Genomic DNA, 15,415 nt, shown 5'->3' on the forward strand with positions numbered 1-15,415 from the left:
AAGAGGAGCAGGGACAATGGTTTCCCCTCTCTGGAAACTCATGGCATTCACACAGTTCCTCCAAAGCCTCCAAACCTACGTGACATGTCGTGTATCCCACTGCAGCTCTGATGTCAGTCAATCCCAACCCAAAGAGCATTCCCCTCTTCCAAAGTGCCCTTTGATTCAAAGGCAGCACATTAAGGTAACTGCATGACTCTGTTTCAATAGGTGTTCCTCAGGATGGTTCCTCAGCTTTCGGGAACGCTGTTGCAACCTACCTGGCTGAATTGCTCAGATTCAGCAATTCAGATTTGTAGCCTGGCTTCTTTCCCCCCGTGTGCAAAGTTCAAGAGATGCAGCTGTGAAGGGAAAAGTATCAGAAAAACCAAGGAGGAGCCAGTTCTGTAAGCAGGAAAGAGACACAGGAAATGACTCAGAGGAAGAGGCAAGCAGGAAGTTGGCAGGTAGATGAGATGGGCACCTTCTCTGCAGAGAAGAGGCAGGAAACTCACTGCTGGCATCTTATCTACACTGCCGATGACACCTATCTCATCTATTTCCTCAGCAGGCTGTCCACTGAAGCTCTCTGAGCACCCCAAGTTCCTGTGTATGTAGGGACCTGGGTGACTCTGAATGTAGGTCACCTGCCTGTCCTTTGGAAACTCCCCTGGCTGCCCCACCAGCTCTGAATCCCCACTCCTCTTTGCATTCTGCTTGTGGGACACATACTCTGAATGCCTAGTCTCCTTCCTCCTCTACATTTCTTTGGAAGGTTCTACTTTTTCTGGTTTCGTCTGTAATGTTGAGGTGTGTGACTATGCTCCTTCAACACCGATGGTTTCCTATTTCAGCTACTGTCACAGTTATGTCAACACAAGCAGGTATTAGCACTTGACAGTGTCCAAAGAGCTTCAGCCTGATTCTCACTGAGAATCAATCCTAGGATGTGGGCAAGGTAGCTAGTATTGACTACTTTTTTCTTTTTTCTTTAAAGATTTTATTTATTTATTCATGAGAGAGACAGAGAGAGAGAGACAAAGAGAAAGAGAGAGAGGCAGAGACACACACAGGCAGAGGGAAAAGCAGGCTCCCTATGGGGAGCCTGGTGCGGGACCCAATCCCAGGACCCCAGGATCACACCCTGAGCCAAAGGCAGATGTTCAACCACTGAGCCACCCAGGCATCCTTTTTTTTCAAACAGAGGAAATCAAGGTGGGAAAGTTGAGCAACTGCCCAGTATTCCAGAGTCTCAAAGTGGGGAGACCAGGAGCGATAGGTGATGGGCCAACCCAGGTGCAGTCCCAGGGTGGGGGCACATAAGCAACTTCACATGATGACGTTTAAAGCAAATGTTATCTGATGTGTTAAACTGAGACCAGAAAGGGGGTAGGTGGGTGGGAGGGAGGAAGAAACAACTCATAGCAGGTCTATAGAATTCATTCAAAACCACAGATGTGCGATTTAATGAATATGGGAGCCTGTGAGGAGTTTTCTCATTTTTTGATTTTCTAAATGCCTATATATTCAATATTCTTAAAAAGACATTGAGATCCTAAAAAGGAAATACAGAGAGTTTTAGTGTAAAAAGCTTGAGTGATGATTTGTAAAAATAGGTCTTCAATATGTCAACAATAGTAACCCAGAACTAATGTTATGGGTCCCATGTCTATTTAGTTATATGAGCCTACATAAAATCTTGTCCTAAATTAAGAGTTACAGCAGCTAATATTCAATGGCAAAACACTGATACTAGGTTAACATTTATAAAAATGTAAAAAACCCCACATTTTCCAGAAAGGAACATGCTTGGGATTCAATGTGAATCAATCATCGTGTTTATTCTTGAAGCTTTTATTTTGGAGCTCTGTACCGCAAAATGACAATGTTTCATGTTTACAACAGGTATTAGAAATTTGAGATTTTTTTTTAATTTCTACTAGTTTTGAGTAAAATTGGAGATAATGTTCCAAACCATCATCAAAAAATGCAGAGCAAACTTTTCTGTATATAAACTGTACATAAAAACAAGGCACTATACATTTTGGGGAGATATTAAGGTAGAAAGGTGGATTTGCACAGATTCTTCAGAGCCCATGCCAGGAAGTATAAATTCATTTGTTCATTTTAGCACCGGAAGCAGCACTCAGAACAAGTCATACCTAATGCTGAAGGAGACATTTCTGAACACGTGTGAAGATATGTATGGGTGCCAGAGCTAATTCTGTAGAAGCAATTCCATCTACCTTTGAATATTATTTTGACACAAAAGAAAAATCTTAAAAGTGAATGAATACATATTGCTTTGTTAAATACATATTTGATTTATATGTTGTTTATATAAATATATATATTTTAGAACCCACAAACTATCAAAATAACACTTTATAAAGAGAGTCGCTTCCAAAAAAGTAGGCAGCGCTGAGCTGGCACGGGAGGGCAGCGCAGGAGGTGCTGCGCAAGTGCACGCAGGGACGCCTTTATTAACATTACCTGCTGGATTATGGAAAGAGAGTTTCCAAAGGGTTCGCTTAAACATTTACAAAATACACAAATCCGGGACAAGCAGTAGAGCTAATAACTTCAGGTTTTGGAAAACTCTGATTAAAAAAATCTTTTTTTTGTTTTTTTTTTTTTCAAAATACCAGTTCAAAAAAAAAAAAACAACCCATTTCCCTGGTCCAATGGTATTGAAAGTGATGACAGAGGTGCCTCTAGCATCTCTCCCGCTCAGAACAGACCCTTTGCTTTCTTCAGGTTCACCTGCTTCCAGGCGGGCAGAGCATTGTATTCGTCTCTTGTCATGTCTAGTGCAAACTGCAAAATTCGGAGAGACATCAGCGGGTGAGTAAAAAGGACTTCCCATCCAAGCCAAGCATATTGCTTAAATGCTGTCCCACACGAGGGCATGCTTACCTCAAAGTCTTCATCGGTGAGATAAATCTCAAGCTTCAGAGGATCAACTCCCTCGGGTAGCGGCCTGGCTAGCAGATCAGCCAGGGGATAGATGGTTTTACAGAGCTTGGCTAAGACATCTTCCACAAGGGTGATCTGATTTGAAACTTCGGTATCCTAGGGAAGAGGAGAGAGCAGAGAGATTCGTGCCCTGCATCCGCACAAATGTTCTACTGCGCGCCTGCAAGTCCACGAGCCTGTCCGCCCTGTGCCCCTGCAGAGAGGCTCGCTCAGGAGCAAGCAGGCTCTGACATTGAAAGGAAGCGCCCAAAGCTCCATGGTTCTGACTTTTAGGTGTCTTCCTGCCCCACCAGATAAATCCTGCATTGGGGCTGTCTTGGACAAACGTTTAGGGAATATCACGAGTGAATTATGGCATAAGATTAATTTATTTGAACTCTAGACACTAGAAGCATTTGTTTAAAAGTATTTAAAAATAACCTTCAAAGGAATCACAGGCTCCCACGTCAGCCGCATTTCTTAATCCATAATAAAAAAGGTAAGAAAATGCAGCTAGAATATGCTGCTGAATCTAGATTTTTTTTTTTTAAACCACTCTGTGCAGGATATTGCAGGTAAATTATCTTCCTCTGTTAAACCTGGAATTCCAGCTTGGCTTCCCTCTTTCTGATTGGAGGGAAATGAGTAACACTATTGACAAATTCATCAATTGATGGCACACACTCGTGATCAAGGAGTGGGTTTGGGGGCAAGCTTGCACCTGAGACCTGGGACGAGCTACTTCAGGTTTCTGGGTCTCAGCTCCTTCCGTGGGGAAACAGGGATAAGGTGAAGATGTCCCTTAATAGATGGTTGTGAAAATAAAGGAGAAAATACAGTAAAAAGCCTGGAGCCATGCCTGGTGCACACAAGCACTCGGCGATTGTGTTATTACTACAAGGTGGTGTAGCAAGCCTGCAGGCCTGCTCACAATGATGCTGTGAGCCCACGGCTCCCCGAGGATCTATGGGGGGGATGCAGGGAAACAGAGGAATTCCGACCTTAATTCAGACTACAGGAAGCATGACCTTCTGCATAATCCTCACCGTGCACTGCATGTTTATGGTAAACAGACCCCTTATTGCTGCTCTCGGGCTCCTCCCTGTGTGGACACTGAGTCCGCTCAGTTCCAGAAGAGCTAAGACTCATCAGTGCTGCTTGCACTAAACACACATTTGCACTAAATGTCCGTTGTCAAGCAGCAATGAACTCTTTTTATTTAAAACTGTCCAGACCTCCCATTAAATACCCAAGTCTTCTCCCCTGAGCAGCAGCTCTCACATCAGTGAGAAAGCCAACATAGAACCTATTTCCTTACTAAAACAAAAATAACAAAAACAAAACAAAACAAACACCCCTTGGACTATTACTGCTAGCAATGTTAACAACTCATAACTGAAGAAATCCGATATAGCTGTAGTAGCTTTTCTTTCTGTGTGGTTGGAAATATAACGTTCTGGTTAATAATATATTTTAGTAAATAAAGGTTGTGATAAATGCTTCCTGTGTTAACACCAGCTGGTCTCATAAAAGACTATGAATGAGCTATTAACACTGCTTATCGGGAGTGACTCCCGATACATTCATTCACTTAGGTATTAAAGCAGGTTAATCCATCACAGGTTTATTATTTGTCTCCTCTAACACAAGGTTAATGGCTGAAACAAGAGGATTTTTGTTGTGTCTTACACAGACCTCGAGAAGCAATAGATTTTTAGCTAAATGATGAAGAGATGGCAGCTTTTATGTATGTATTGTCTTCAGAGTAATTAAGTTCACCGTTGCTTTTAAGTTTTTTTAACTTGAGCACCAGGTGTAGAAAATTAACCAAAACAGCTCAAATGATTTATTAACCACGATAGTTCAAATGATTTCTCCTCTTCCTGAGCTAATTCTATGTAGACTTGTTAACATGTTGTAAAAGAAACAAAGGTTTTCTCTCTTTGAAAATGCAGTTGGGTGCTTCTCCAAGGTAAAGTTAACCTGCAATTCGAGAGGCAGGGAGCTACCCTGCACGGGGAAAGACGGCGCGCTCACCATTTCTGTGATTTCAGCAATGTCCTCTCTGTGCTCCCAGCTGGGGAACATGTTGGTGAATGTCAAGGGCTCCAGACCAGCATGGATAAGGTAAGACTTGGGGGGCGGCCTCTTGATATTTTTTCCTGTAGGTACACGGAAGGCAATGTCAGTACACCCAGGGTTTGGGTCCGAAGACCTGGGCTTTCTCTGATTTCCCTTGGAATCTTTTCTTCTTTCTTGGGATCTCCTATGGCTAAAATGCAAATTAGGAAGTAGTTCATAATAACACGTGGATGATGTTTATACAAAATGTCAATTTTATGCATATAATGATGCATAAAACTGCATGTAATTGACCTGACTCTGGAGGGGAGAAAGCCTCTCTCTGTGGCATCTGGGTAAGACATCTTCTTTCTCTTGTGCTCACTTGTAGAGAATGCCTCTGACTTCCTAATGCAGCGTTAGGTTCAATGACAGTTACACAGCTAATGACAGCATTTTATATGCCACTCTAACTTAAACATTGGTGGAAATTTATTACTTATTACTGACAAGCTTTTCAAGAGAGAATGGACTATATGGACTCAGTGAAACTAATCCACGAAACCTTAAAAATTAAGATAAGAAATTTATTACTGGCATCTTCACTTTATAAAAAATACTATAAATTCTAGGTGGACAGTATAGTAAAAAGCCATGAGTTATCTGTAGATCTTTCTTTCTTTAGCTATAACACTAAACATGATAATGAATGACAAAAAGATTGCCACTGGTCAGCCCACGTGGAGGAGCTTTCAGCTCTCAGACATGAAAGTGTGGTGCCATGCGTGGATGGAGGCCTATGTGTCCCAAACATATTAATCCTCAGTGCAAAAGGGTATCCAATCCAGGGTATCCTATAACATAGCCTTTGACTTTGAGGGTAGCAACTTAGATGGCCCAGTAATATAAAAGAGAACAATAAATTCTCATTCATGGGGATGGCCAAAAATGCACTAATCTCAAAATTAAGAAGCCTCAAAAAATTAAAAGTGGGGAAACACTGGGTTCATCACTGTCAGCCAGGCTTTACGGCAACACAGGAAGAGGAAGACTGGTCTGTGAGTCCGACGTGGGGGGCAAAGCTTGTGGCCATGCTGCTTACCTTTGCAGTACTGGAGCACGGTTTCCATGGCGCTCTTCCGGTCGGAGGCCCAGCGAATGCGGGCCGATCCAGTGATCTTGTTCTCTATGGGCCACCAGCCTTGCCAGAGGTATACCTCGTGGTGATTGTCAACAAGGAAAAGTGCTGTGAGGGCAAAAGGGCAGACCAGACAATCAGGGGCTCCTCCATGGATGCTTCTAGGTCACCCTTGCCCAAACCTAAGGGATGCCTTCCCTCCCTGCTGCTCTTGTCAGGGGGTCAGGATCCCCTTGGCAGGAATAAGGGGAGGGTATCAGCCCTTTGAGCATTCAATCAGAAAAGGCCTCCAGGCAGAGAGGGGTGGCATTTGTGACACCGGCCTCTCTCTTCCCCTCCTCTTGTCTCCCTCTGCCCCTCCTCAGCCACAGGCCTGCCAGATGCCCTTTTGGGAATCAGTAGCCCGCTGAGTGCAGGGGCAACACATGTGCCCCTTAAGGGGCTGTGAGCACCATTTATCCCCAAAGAACATATTCAAAACCGGAGAGTACATCTCCCTCACCCTACAAGTCACTGAGGTTCGTGGACCATGTGTGATTGCTTCTTGGTGACTAAGTTCATGGTTCTTTGTGAGAAAAACAGGCTTTGAGAAGTAGATGTGTTATACTTCTTCTTCCCCACTTTTTCTCATCAAACAGTCACCCTGATTCTTGCTCCATGTGGCAAAGGGGTTTCACATGTGTTAGGTGTGCTGGCCCTGAGTCCTTTCTAATATGCATTTCAGGATTCTGTGTACACCACACCCTGATATCACCAGGCTGATAACTCGTCCTGAGTGTTGGCAGGAAGAGGGTGGGCAGCCGCCTCTCTTAAGAAAGTTGCTGGTATTTCCCACAGTCTGACCAGGGCACCACTTGAGCTTTGAAGGTGCAGACCTGGGCGGCCAGGATACCATGACATTCCTGGCTGAAGGGAGAGGGCACAAGTGCTCAGACTCGACTGCAGGAGGGCCAGAGGGTCCATGCAGTCCAGCCTCTGGTGAATGAGACTGTCCCCACCAGAACAAGAGCACAGATGTTCTGCCTCAAGGTGGAGGTTGAGTGGAGATAGGGGGCCGTGGGATGGGAAGACGTAGGCGGGGGCCTCAGCCCTGCCTGCAGCCCTGGCACCACGGCAGACTCTGAACTTTGGTGGACTCAGCAGATGCTCCTACCCCTTCGCTCCCAGAACACTTGCTTTCCCAGGCTCCCTTGAAGCAGAGGTGGTCGTGAATGTAAGCAGAAGTTAGCTGGGGGCGTCTGGGAAAGTGTTGGTTTTACTGGATAGAAGGGAGAGACAGGCCCATCACTGCCCTCCTCCCAACCCTTCCTTTCTGTCTCGGGTGAAACATGATGGCTGGAGCAGGGGCAGCCAACTGCGGACTGTGAAGCAGCAAGACAGAGTGGAGGCTGGGAGAGATTCTGGGCCTGATGCAGATATGCTCAACCTTATTTTAACTGACATATCTGGGTGAGTTCAGTAACCAGGTCTCAGTTTCTCAGACTGTTAACATATGGTTCATGTCCTCTTCATTTTGGGGTAGATGTGAGGATGAAATTAGGTAACATAAGGATGTTATTTGCCAGTGTGCTCGGCAAATAAAAGCTGTTTGCTAAATATGAAAGTAAAATAAAAAGGCTTTTTGGAAGGTGTATCTTGCGCAGCCATACCTGGCTGTGGCGCGCTGTAAAGATCTTCCTGCAGGAAAGGCATGGAGTTGACCACAGAGGGGTCTCGGGCGGGATATATGAACTCTGTGGCTAAGAAGTCACCGGAGGAACTGCTGAGGATGAATAGGCGAGGTGTGAAGTTAAAATTTCCAGGATCTTTGAAAGAAAAGAGAACAAAGCTGAAGATAAAATATACACCAGAGTATACATCCCAGGTGGATCCAAGAATTAACGTTAAGACATAAGATAATCCAAACATTAATGTGAAGATAGGTAAGAATCCTCTGAACTTGCAGAGGGGGAAGACCTTTCTAATCAGAATTATAAAAGAAGTAATGGAAGAAGGGATTTATGCATTGACAGTACAGAAATGAAAAATTTCATGGCAAAAAACCCCAAACAAAATGAAAAGGCAAGTGACAAAAGGAGAAATATGGAAACTTGTATCTTTAGTATATAAAGAAGTATGATAAAGATAAATAGCTCAATAAAAATAAAACATTCACCAAAGTAGAAACACAAATGATTTAAAAAATTAAAGTATTTAATAGTACTTCCAGTTTAAAACATTAAGTTAAAACAGTGCTTAGGTATTAGTTTGTCTCACTAATTTTGGCCAAGAGAAGAAGGAGAAGTGCCGAGTCTCTGTGCTGCTAAGTGCGCATTCTTGTATGTATACTGCTGCTGAGAATGGAACTCGGTGCCAATGTCCTGGGGCACCCTTGTTGATATGTACTCAAAATCTTTTCTATCTTCATCATAACAGTTCTGTAACTAGGAACTTAACTACAAGTAAACATAGATACTTATTTTAAATTTATTCACAGTTCTATTGTATAATGGGGAAAATTGGAAACAGCTCTCTAAAATAAAGTTAAAACAGAAGAGGTTAAGTAGAAAATGGCACACAGCATCTTCATTGGGATATCCTGCAGCCACAAACATCTAAATAAGAACTTGAGAAACTGTTCATAATAAAGGGAAAAATCAGGTTATAAAACTATATATATATATATATATATACACACTGCTCTCCAAAATTTTCTTAAATACAGATATGTACGGATCACATACAGAAATGTTAATTCTGGTTACCTTTGAGAGAGATGATTGTAAGGGCCTTAGTTTCTTTTTTAGCCACTCTCTGCTTTTAAACATTTCCCATCAACATGCATTATTAAGAATAACTGTATAGAGGCACCTGGGTGGCTCAGTCAGCTAGACATCTGACTCTTGATTTCAGCTCAGGTCATGATCTAGGGTGGTGAGATATCCCTTGCTTGAGATTCTCCCTCTCTCTGCTCCTCCCTGCCACACCACCACCCTGTTGTGTGTGTGTGCACTTGCATGTGCACCCTCTCTCTCAAAAAAACCCAAAAAATATAAAAGTTAATGAAAATTGAGAAGCAGTATAATGGAGTGGTGGTTCTGAGTACTCCCCACTGTGGTTCAACGCTGGGCAAGCAGATGAACTTCCTCATGCCTCAGTTTCCTCATCCATAGAAACATGGCGGCGTTAGGCTATGAGTGCTGGGTTAATGTATATCCAGTGCTGAGGTGATGCCTGGCTCATCCTAAACTGCTTAGTACTTGTTAGCTCTTCTTACATTCAACTGTATTGAAGTTGATTTTGTGTATTTAAATGTAAAAGTGACCCCTTCTCTAATCTGAACTCCACTATGTCCCTGCACCCAGGACACTGGCCAGACTAAAGGGTCACAGTGTGTTACTACTCATCTGGTTTCCTGGACTTTTCTTCTTGCCTCTTTCTAAGTCATGATTACCTTCAAGGCTCTGTGTAAATGCCAGATCTTTCATGGAGCCATGTGTGATTTTCCTGGTGGAGCTAATCTTTTTTCTTTTTAACTTTCAACTTCCTTCATTTGGACCTCTTTTATGACATGCAAAAGTTTTATTTGGCATTATACTTGTCTTGCATATTATTTAGCATCCTTATTGGGTGGTAGGCCTGTGAGGACCTAGCCTAGGTGTATTCATTGGGTGCTGTACACAGTACATGCTCAGTAAATATGATGCTAATGTATTGACTACATTACTGAAAGGAAGCTACAGAATGTTCTGTTCCTATGGAATGTTCTGTTACCTTGAAGCATACAGTCGTACGCTTTTCTATCTCTCCTTCCTAAAGCATCCCAGAATCCCAGCGGCTCGGATCCTTCGTCACACTCGTGTATTGTCACTTTGCTGCTACTATGCAGTCCTGCTTCCAGGGGACATCTGCATGGAGAAAATCCAGTCAGTTTTTTTTTTTTACTAAGCCCTGGAAGTGTTGGCAGTACAAAATCATTCAAGAGTAAATCTACAGATTAGCTCACCATCTCTCCTACTTTTTCACTAAATCAGTTCTTACTAATGAATGAAAACATGCTCTGTGGTTTTTGAGAATGTGTGTGGGGGGGAGGCAATGAGAAGGAGTGGCTTGGCCCTTTGAGAAGAATGTACAATTACATAAGACAGAGTGAAAGTGATTTACATTTTTATATATAACATACACATTTATTATTCCTTGTCTTCTCCTGCTGGAACATTAGCTTCACGGGGACGGATACTTGGGTTTGTTCACTAGCTGAGTCCCTGGTCCCTAAATCTGAACTCGGAGCTGAGTACATGCTCAATTATACCTGCTGAGTGAATGAGTGAATGAGTTCATTGTTTTGTTTTTTCTCAGTGGTCCAAGGGGAAAAGCCAATGGACCAGAGATACCTGACTACCTCACTGAATGTCACTTATCACCCCTCCTTGCCTCCCGAGCACACAGAACAGTGTTTCGAGATGAGACGTTTTGCTCCTCCGCTGGCTGCCTGTTCAAAGGGCACTGGCCTGAGTGCTCCTCTCTGCCGCTGCCCACAGCGCAGCTCTGGGAGCAGCCCCAAGGGAAATCTGCCCACGCCACACTGCCCTGGTGCCCAGGGGAAGGATCTGACCAAATGGCACTTCAGTGGCATGTTGTGGCCCTGGAAACTCTTCACTCGTAATGTTCACAAGTCACCACTGTCTTTGCGGGTCTCAGGCTGTGGAAACGCTAGGCATGCCCTGAACACCTGGGCGATGTGGGGATCTTTCTGGCTGTCTGCACAGCTGGGTTGGCCCGGGCCACAGCCCCCTCTGGATGGGGACTGCACAGCACATCCTTCCCTTGCACACCTTCTCTTCTTGCTTCAGTTTTTCCTCTCCCCCTGGGGCCCTCACATAATGCCACAGCACAGGGGGCTTCCTCCGGGTGAATGCCCAGTCAGGGACCTGCCTGGACCAGTTTCTGGTGTGCTGTGCCCGAGAACCACCCCAGGCCATCCAACGACTCCCTGGCCAGTGGCTGCCTTGGGAGTGCAGAAATACAGCTGTCCTCGGCAAAAGGGGCGTGTTACAGCCAGGCACAGGTGCTGTCTCCCAAACTCCCCTTCAGCCAAATGCTTTCTGACTTCCCACTGCTCTGGCAGAACTAAAACTCTGAACCCCTAAAAGATATCTGAAATTTGCTCTCTTTAAATAACAAAGGACTCCAGGCTTTTAATTCAAAAGCTGAAATCTTACTACAAAGACACTAAAGCACTTGGGGTCATTTCCTTCACTCCTCACTCTGCCTTTTGTTGAGCCAAGTAAACCCTCTGAAAGGAGGGGAAGCCCTCCCATTGGAGGCTTCAAGAGAGACGTGTGTGACATCCACTTGCATGGTCAGAGGTGGCTGACAGCTTTCGTAACTACCCCTCGCTGAAGTCACTTTAAGTACCCTGGGGTGTCTACTGGCTTCTACTGGGTAGCTTTCCAGCCTCGGCCTACATGTCCCAGGGAAGCCCCTGCTGGAGGGGCCCTCACACACAACACTCACTGTTCTTTGATTTTATTTGCTGCAGTCCTTCCAACCTCCTTCGTGTGGGCTTGGGCTTTGCATCCGTGCCATAAGTAAATGAGGGCTTTGTTTATGTTGAGGACAACCATGGAAGTCCTGGACCTCAGGCTACTACAGTGACAGGCCACTTCCAGCAAATTTCCTTCCATGGGCACTTCTCCTCGGACACAGTACAGCCTCCACTCACCTGCAGGGGGCACCAGTGGCACAGAGTTAGGACGAGTGCTGCGTGGAGAGCTGCCCCTGCTGGGCACTCAGTCACCAGCCAATACCAGCGCCCTTGGGCCTGGGCCTGGGAGGCAGGATGGAGGGGAGGCTCAAGGGAGCAGCAACCAGCTTACTGCTGGCCCAGAAAGCACATCCTTTTGGAGTTAGAAGAAGGTTCATGATATAGGAAAACCATTTTTATAAAATCTATAAATACCAAGCAAATCATATAACAGGCATAATTTCAAGAGGCTCCGATGCTAAGCATTTCTTTTCTTTTTTGGATGCTGGCCAACAAAAATCTCATAATTTATAATAGACGACCCACTGAATTTTTTCCCTCTTAAAAACAGAGTCGCTGTGAGGATTCAGTTTAAAGTGAAGTAATCATCATCCAGCCTCCTGCATGCAAAGTTGTAGCCTGAAGTACATTGTACAGGCCTGGGAGGCTTGTGAGCTCCCCAGACAGCTGATTTGTAAGGCAAATGTTAGGAGCCTTTCAGGGGTAAAGGCACAGCTTTATAAAGGTAGACTTTCTTTAACCCCTCTTGTGCATAAAAATATCTAGCAGAAGGAAGAAAATCTGATTCCAAAAGTAAAAGTGACTTACTTTGTGCATTTTCTTCCTCCTCTTCCCGTCTCCCAGAGTGCACCACCATTCCCCCCTGGAAACACTGCAGAAAGCAGGGGGGCTCCTTTCCCTGCAGAACCTGGACCTTCCAATGTAAACACACCCAGATAAGTCACATGTACTGGTTTTTCAAAGTCTTAAATATAATACATGCCTATGGTAGAAAATCTGGAAAATATCAAGAAGTGCAAACAAAAGCCAGTGATAATACCATTATCTAAAGATAACCACTAATAAAATTCTAGGGCAGACCTTTCCTTTCAAAATATTTTTCAGATATGTGTTTCTCCCAAGCAAAACTAGGATTGTTATTTTATGTTACTGTATACCCTGATTTTTCTTCACTTGATATTTTTTGGGCACCAAAGACTCTTGAAACACGAGTTTTGATATTTTAATGGTATTTCATGATACAGATGTAACCTGACTGATTTAAATGCATTTTAAACAAAGTCTGCCTCTCAGCACTGATCACTTTGTAATTCTGGGGGAAAGAACTGTCTCTTTGGCAACAATTCCCACAGTCCACTCATGGAGCCATGTGCCTGCCAGCCACGGCCTCGCCCTCATCTGTGAACCACTGTGTTCCATCAAGTGTTAGCGGCTCATAAAACTGTTAGGGTTGACTCCACTCATTCTCACTTTGGCTAGACATTTTCCTTTAACGAGGAAATTGTTTATTGAGCCTGGCAGTCAGGGCATTTCCCAGCAAGTGTTAACTTACCAATCTCAGAGCCCATTCTGCATAATTAAGTACCATTTTGTGGCAGTGTTTTATAGGTTTGAAGTGTTTTTTACATCCCTTGGCTTGACAAAAAATGCAATGCTCAAACCAGAGAGATTAAGACTCAAAATTCTCATGGTGATTTTGAAGGTATGATTCAAACCTGGCCTTTACGATAATTAAAAATGCAGTTGAAATTACCCACTATTAAGACTAAATTAAAATGCAGTGGTCAAAAAAAAAAAAAAAAAAAAAGCGGGGGGTGAGAGGGCAGCCCGGGTGGCTCAGCGATTTAGCGCCGCCTTCAGTCCAGGGCGGGATCCTGAAGACCTGGGATCTAGTCCCACATGGGGCTCCCTGCATGGAGCCTGCTTCTCCCTCTGCCTGGGTCTCTGCCTCTCTCTCTCCTGTGTTTCTCATGAATAAAAAAATAATAAAATAAAAAATAAAATAAAATAAATAAAATAAAATAAAATAAAAAATAAAATAAAATAAAATAAAATGCAGTGGTCACTAGCAGTTACTTACAATTGTTATATAGTCCACTGTAGAAAATATATGTTAAGTATTTTTTAGGGAAGAGGAGCGGTTCTTAGGAATCTAGAAGGCTGAGTGTTGATCTGTTTTGGAGAAAATGTCTCTGTTCTCTTTCCTCAGGCTATTGTTAACTACTCATCCATGATAGTAAAGATATCTGCACATGGTATCATGTTCTCCCAAAATGCCAAAGTCAATTTTAATTACTAAAGTCTGGGACCGTAGGCAAAGATCATCTGCACATCAAAAAGAACTGTTTACAAAGTCTTGGCATGGGGCATTATACAGACCCTGAGGTTATAGCGTTGTGGGAGACAAGCTCACACTGCCTCTTTCATGCTTGTGGGGAAAGACAGATAATAAATAAGTAAACACGGTGTATTCAAAATGTAAACAAAAATGACAAATTGATTATGTAGTTTTAAGTAGTAGTAATAATAGTAAGTGCTATAAAACAAAGCATAGTAATGGGAAGGGATTTGGGTAGAATACATGACATTCAAACAGCTAAATCATATGAGGTTGAAAGCTACTTATGGATGCAGAAGATATCCAGATGTGAAAATTGTGCAAAGGCCCTGGGGTAGGTGGAAAGAGATCTGAGGAAATGGCAAAAAGGTTAGGGAAGCCCCGGTCCCGGTGCAAGACCAGAGGGAGGTAGGAGAGGTGTCCAGGGCCAGCCACAAAGGCGCTGACAGACCACGAGCAGATGGCTTTGACTGCAGTCCAGGGAATGACATGATCTAATGTGATCCAGAAAAATCAGTCAGGCTGGTGTGAGGGATGCAGAAGATGGGAATACTAATTTTTATGTTGATCTCTGATATCTCCTTCGGATAGGTTTGTGTAAGTGAAAAAAATGATCAGAATTTATGAGAATTTTAAGATTCTTGAACCAAACTCAAGATGTTCAAGGATGGTGGTTTCAAGCTACATTTCCTGATGGAAGCATCCTGCTAAATCCTTACCCGCCCAGGATCTGTGCTTTATAAAATCTCTACCAGCTTTAGAAGTGGAAAACAGCATCTCTTTGTTTTATTTATAGTTCCTTAAGTATTAAGTGGAAACTTAAAAAAAAGAAAAAGAAAAAAAATCCAAACCAAACCACTCACTGGCACTTTGCACTTGTTTTGGGGATTTACTATTTGCACATACAACATCTCGCTAAGAGCACATGACTCTTGGCCAGGCGGTGGGGAGCAGAGAGCCTGGGATCTGGAGCAGCTGGCTAGGACTCAAAGGCACTTGGGCGCTGCTGTCTCCGCAGGGCACCAGCCACACCACTGTGGTTCCCCAAGAAGGCCAATCCCGGCATCCCCGGAGGCGGCCACTTTCCAGGACTTACCTGGGCACCCCTCTCCTCATCCAGCTCCACTGTCATCAGAGCTGATGTGCCCTTCTCACTCACGGTCGACTGCCGGCCTTGCCAGAAGAAGTAGACACACTTCTCCTTGCCAGCTACCCGTACTGGGTGCTCTCCCTTTTGTCGACTTCCCACTGCAAACAACACAGAACCCAAGGATAAATGGCTGATAGGCCAAAAGAAGAGCAAATATATGGCTTTCTTCTCCAGGCTCTGTGAGGACAGTGAAGAAACAGCTTTTTGGGCAGGGGGCTAAGGAGAAAAACCATCCTTCTTCCAGTTAACTGACCCTGAGCCTCCAAA

General features: G+C 44.0%; 1 protein-coding gene across 23 annotated transcripts in view; it reads right to left on the reverse strand.

Moving 5' to 3' along the window:
• Positions 1–1,794: 1,794 nt before the first annotated feature.
• The window catches only part of SVIL (supervillin), a 230,893-nt gene continuing 217,272 nt past the window's right edge, over positions 1,795–15,415 (reverse strand). For all 23 annotated transcript variants that reach the window (XM_072825542.1, XM_072825543.1, XM_072825544.1 and 20 more), the window contains 9 exons: positions 15,095–15,246; positions 12,468–12,573; positions 11,630–11,837; positions 9,887–10,020; positions 7,783–7,938; positions 6,098–6,241; positions 4,972–5,096; positions 2,896–3,051; positions 1,795–2,796 (listed from right to left, as the gene is read on the reverse strand). In XM_072825542.1, coding sequence (XP_072681643.1) covers positions 2,710–2,796; positions 2,896–3,051; positions 4,972–5,096; positions 6,098–6,241; positions 7,783–7,938; positions 9,887–10,020; positions 11,630–11,837; positions 12,468–12,573; positions 15,095–15,246 — 1,268 coding nt within the window. In that variant the 3' untranslated portion in view covers positions 1,795–2,709. The remainder of the gene's footprint in view (positions 2,797–2,895; positions 3,052–4,971; positions 5,097–6,097; positions 6,242–7,782; positions 7,939–9,886; positions 10,021–11,629; positions 11,838–12,467; positions 12,574–15,094; positions 15,247–15,415) is intronic.

Source organism: Canis lupus, chromosome 5 (genome assembly GCF_048164855.1).
Source record: "Canis lupus baileyi chromosome 5, mCanLup2.hap1, whole genome shotgun sequence".
NCBI classification, from domain to species: Eukaryota; Metazoa; Chordata; class Mammalia; order Carnivora; family Canidae; genus Canis; species Canis lupus.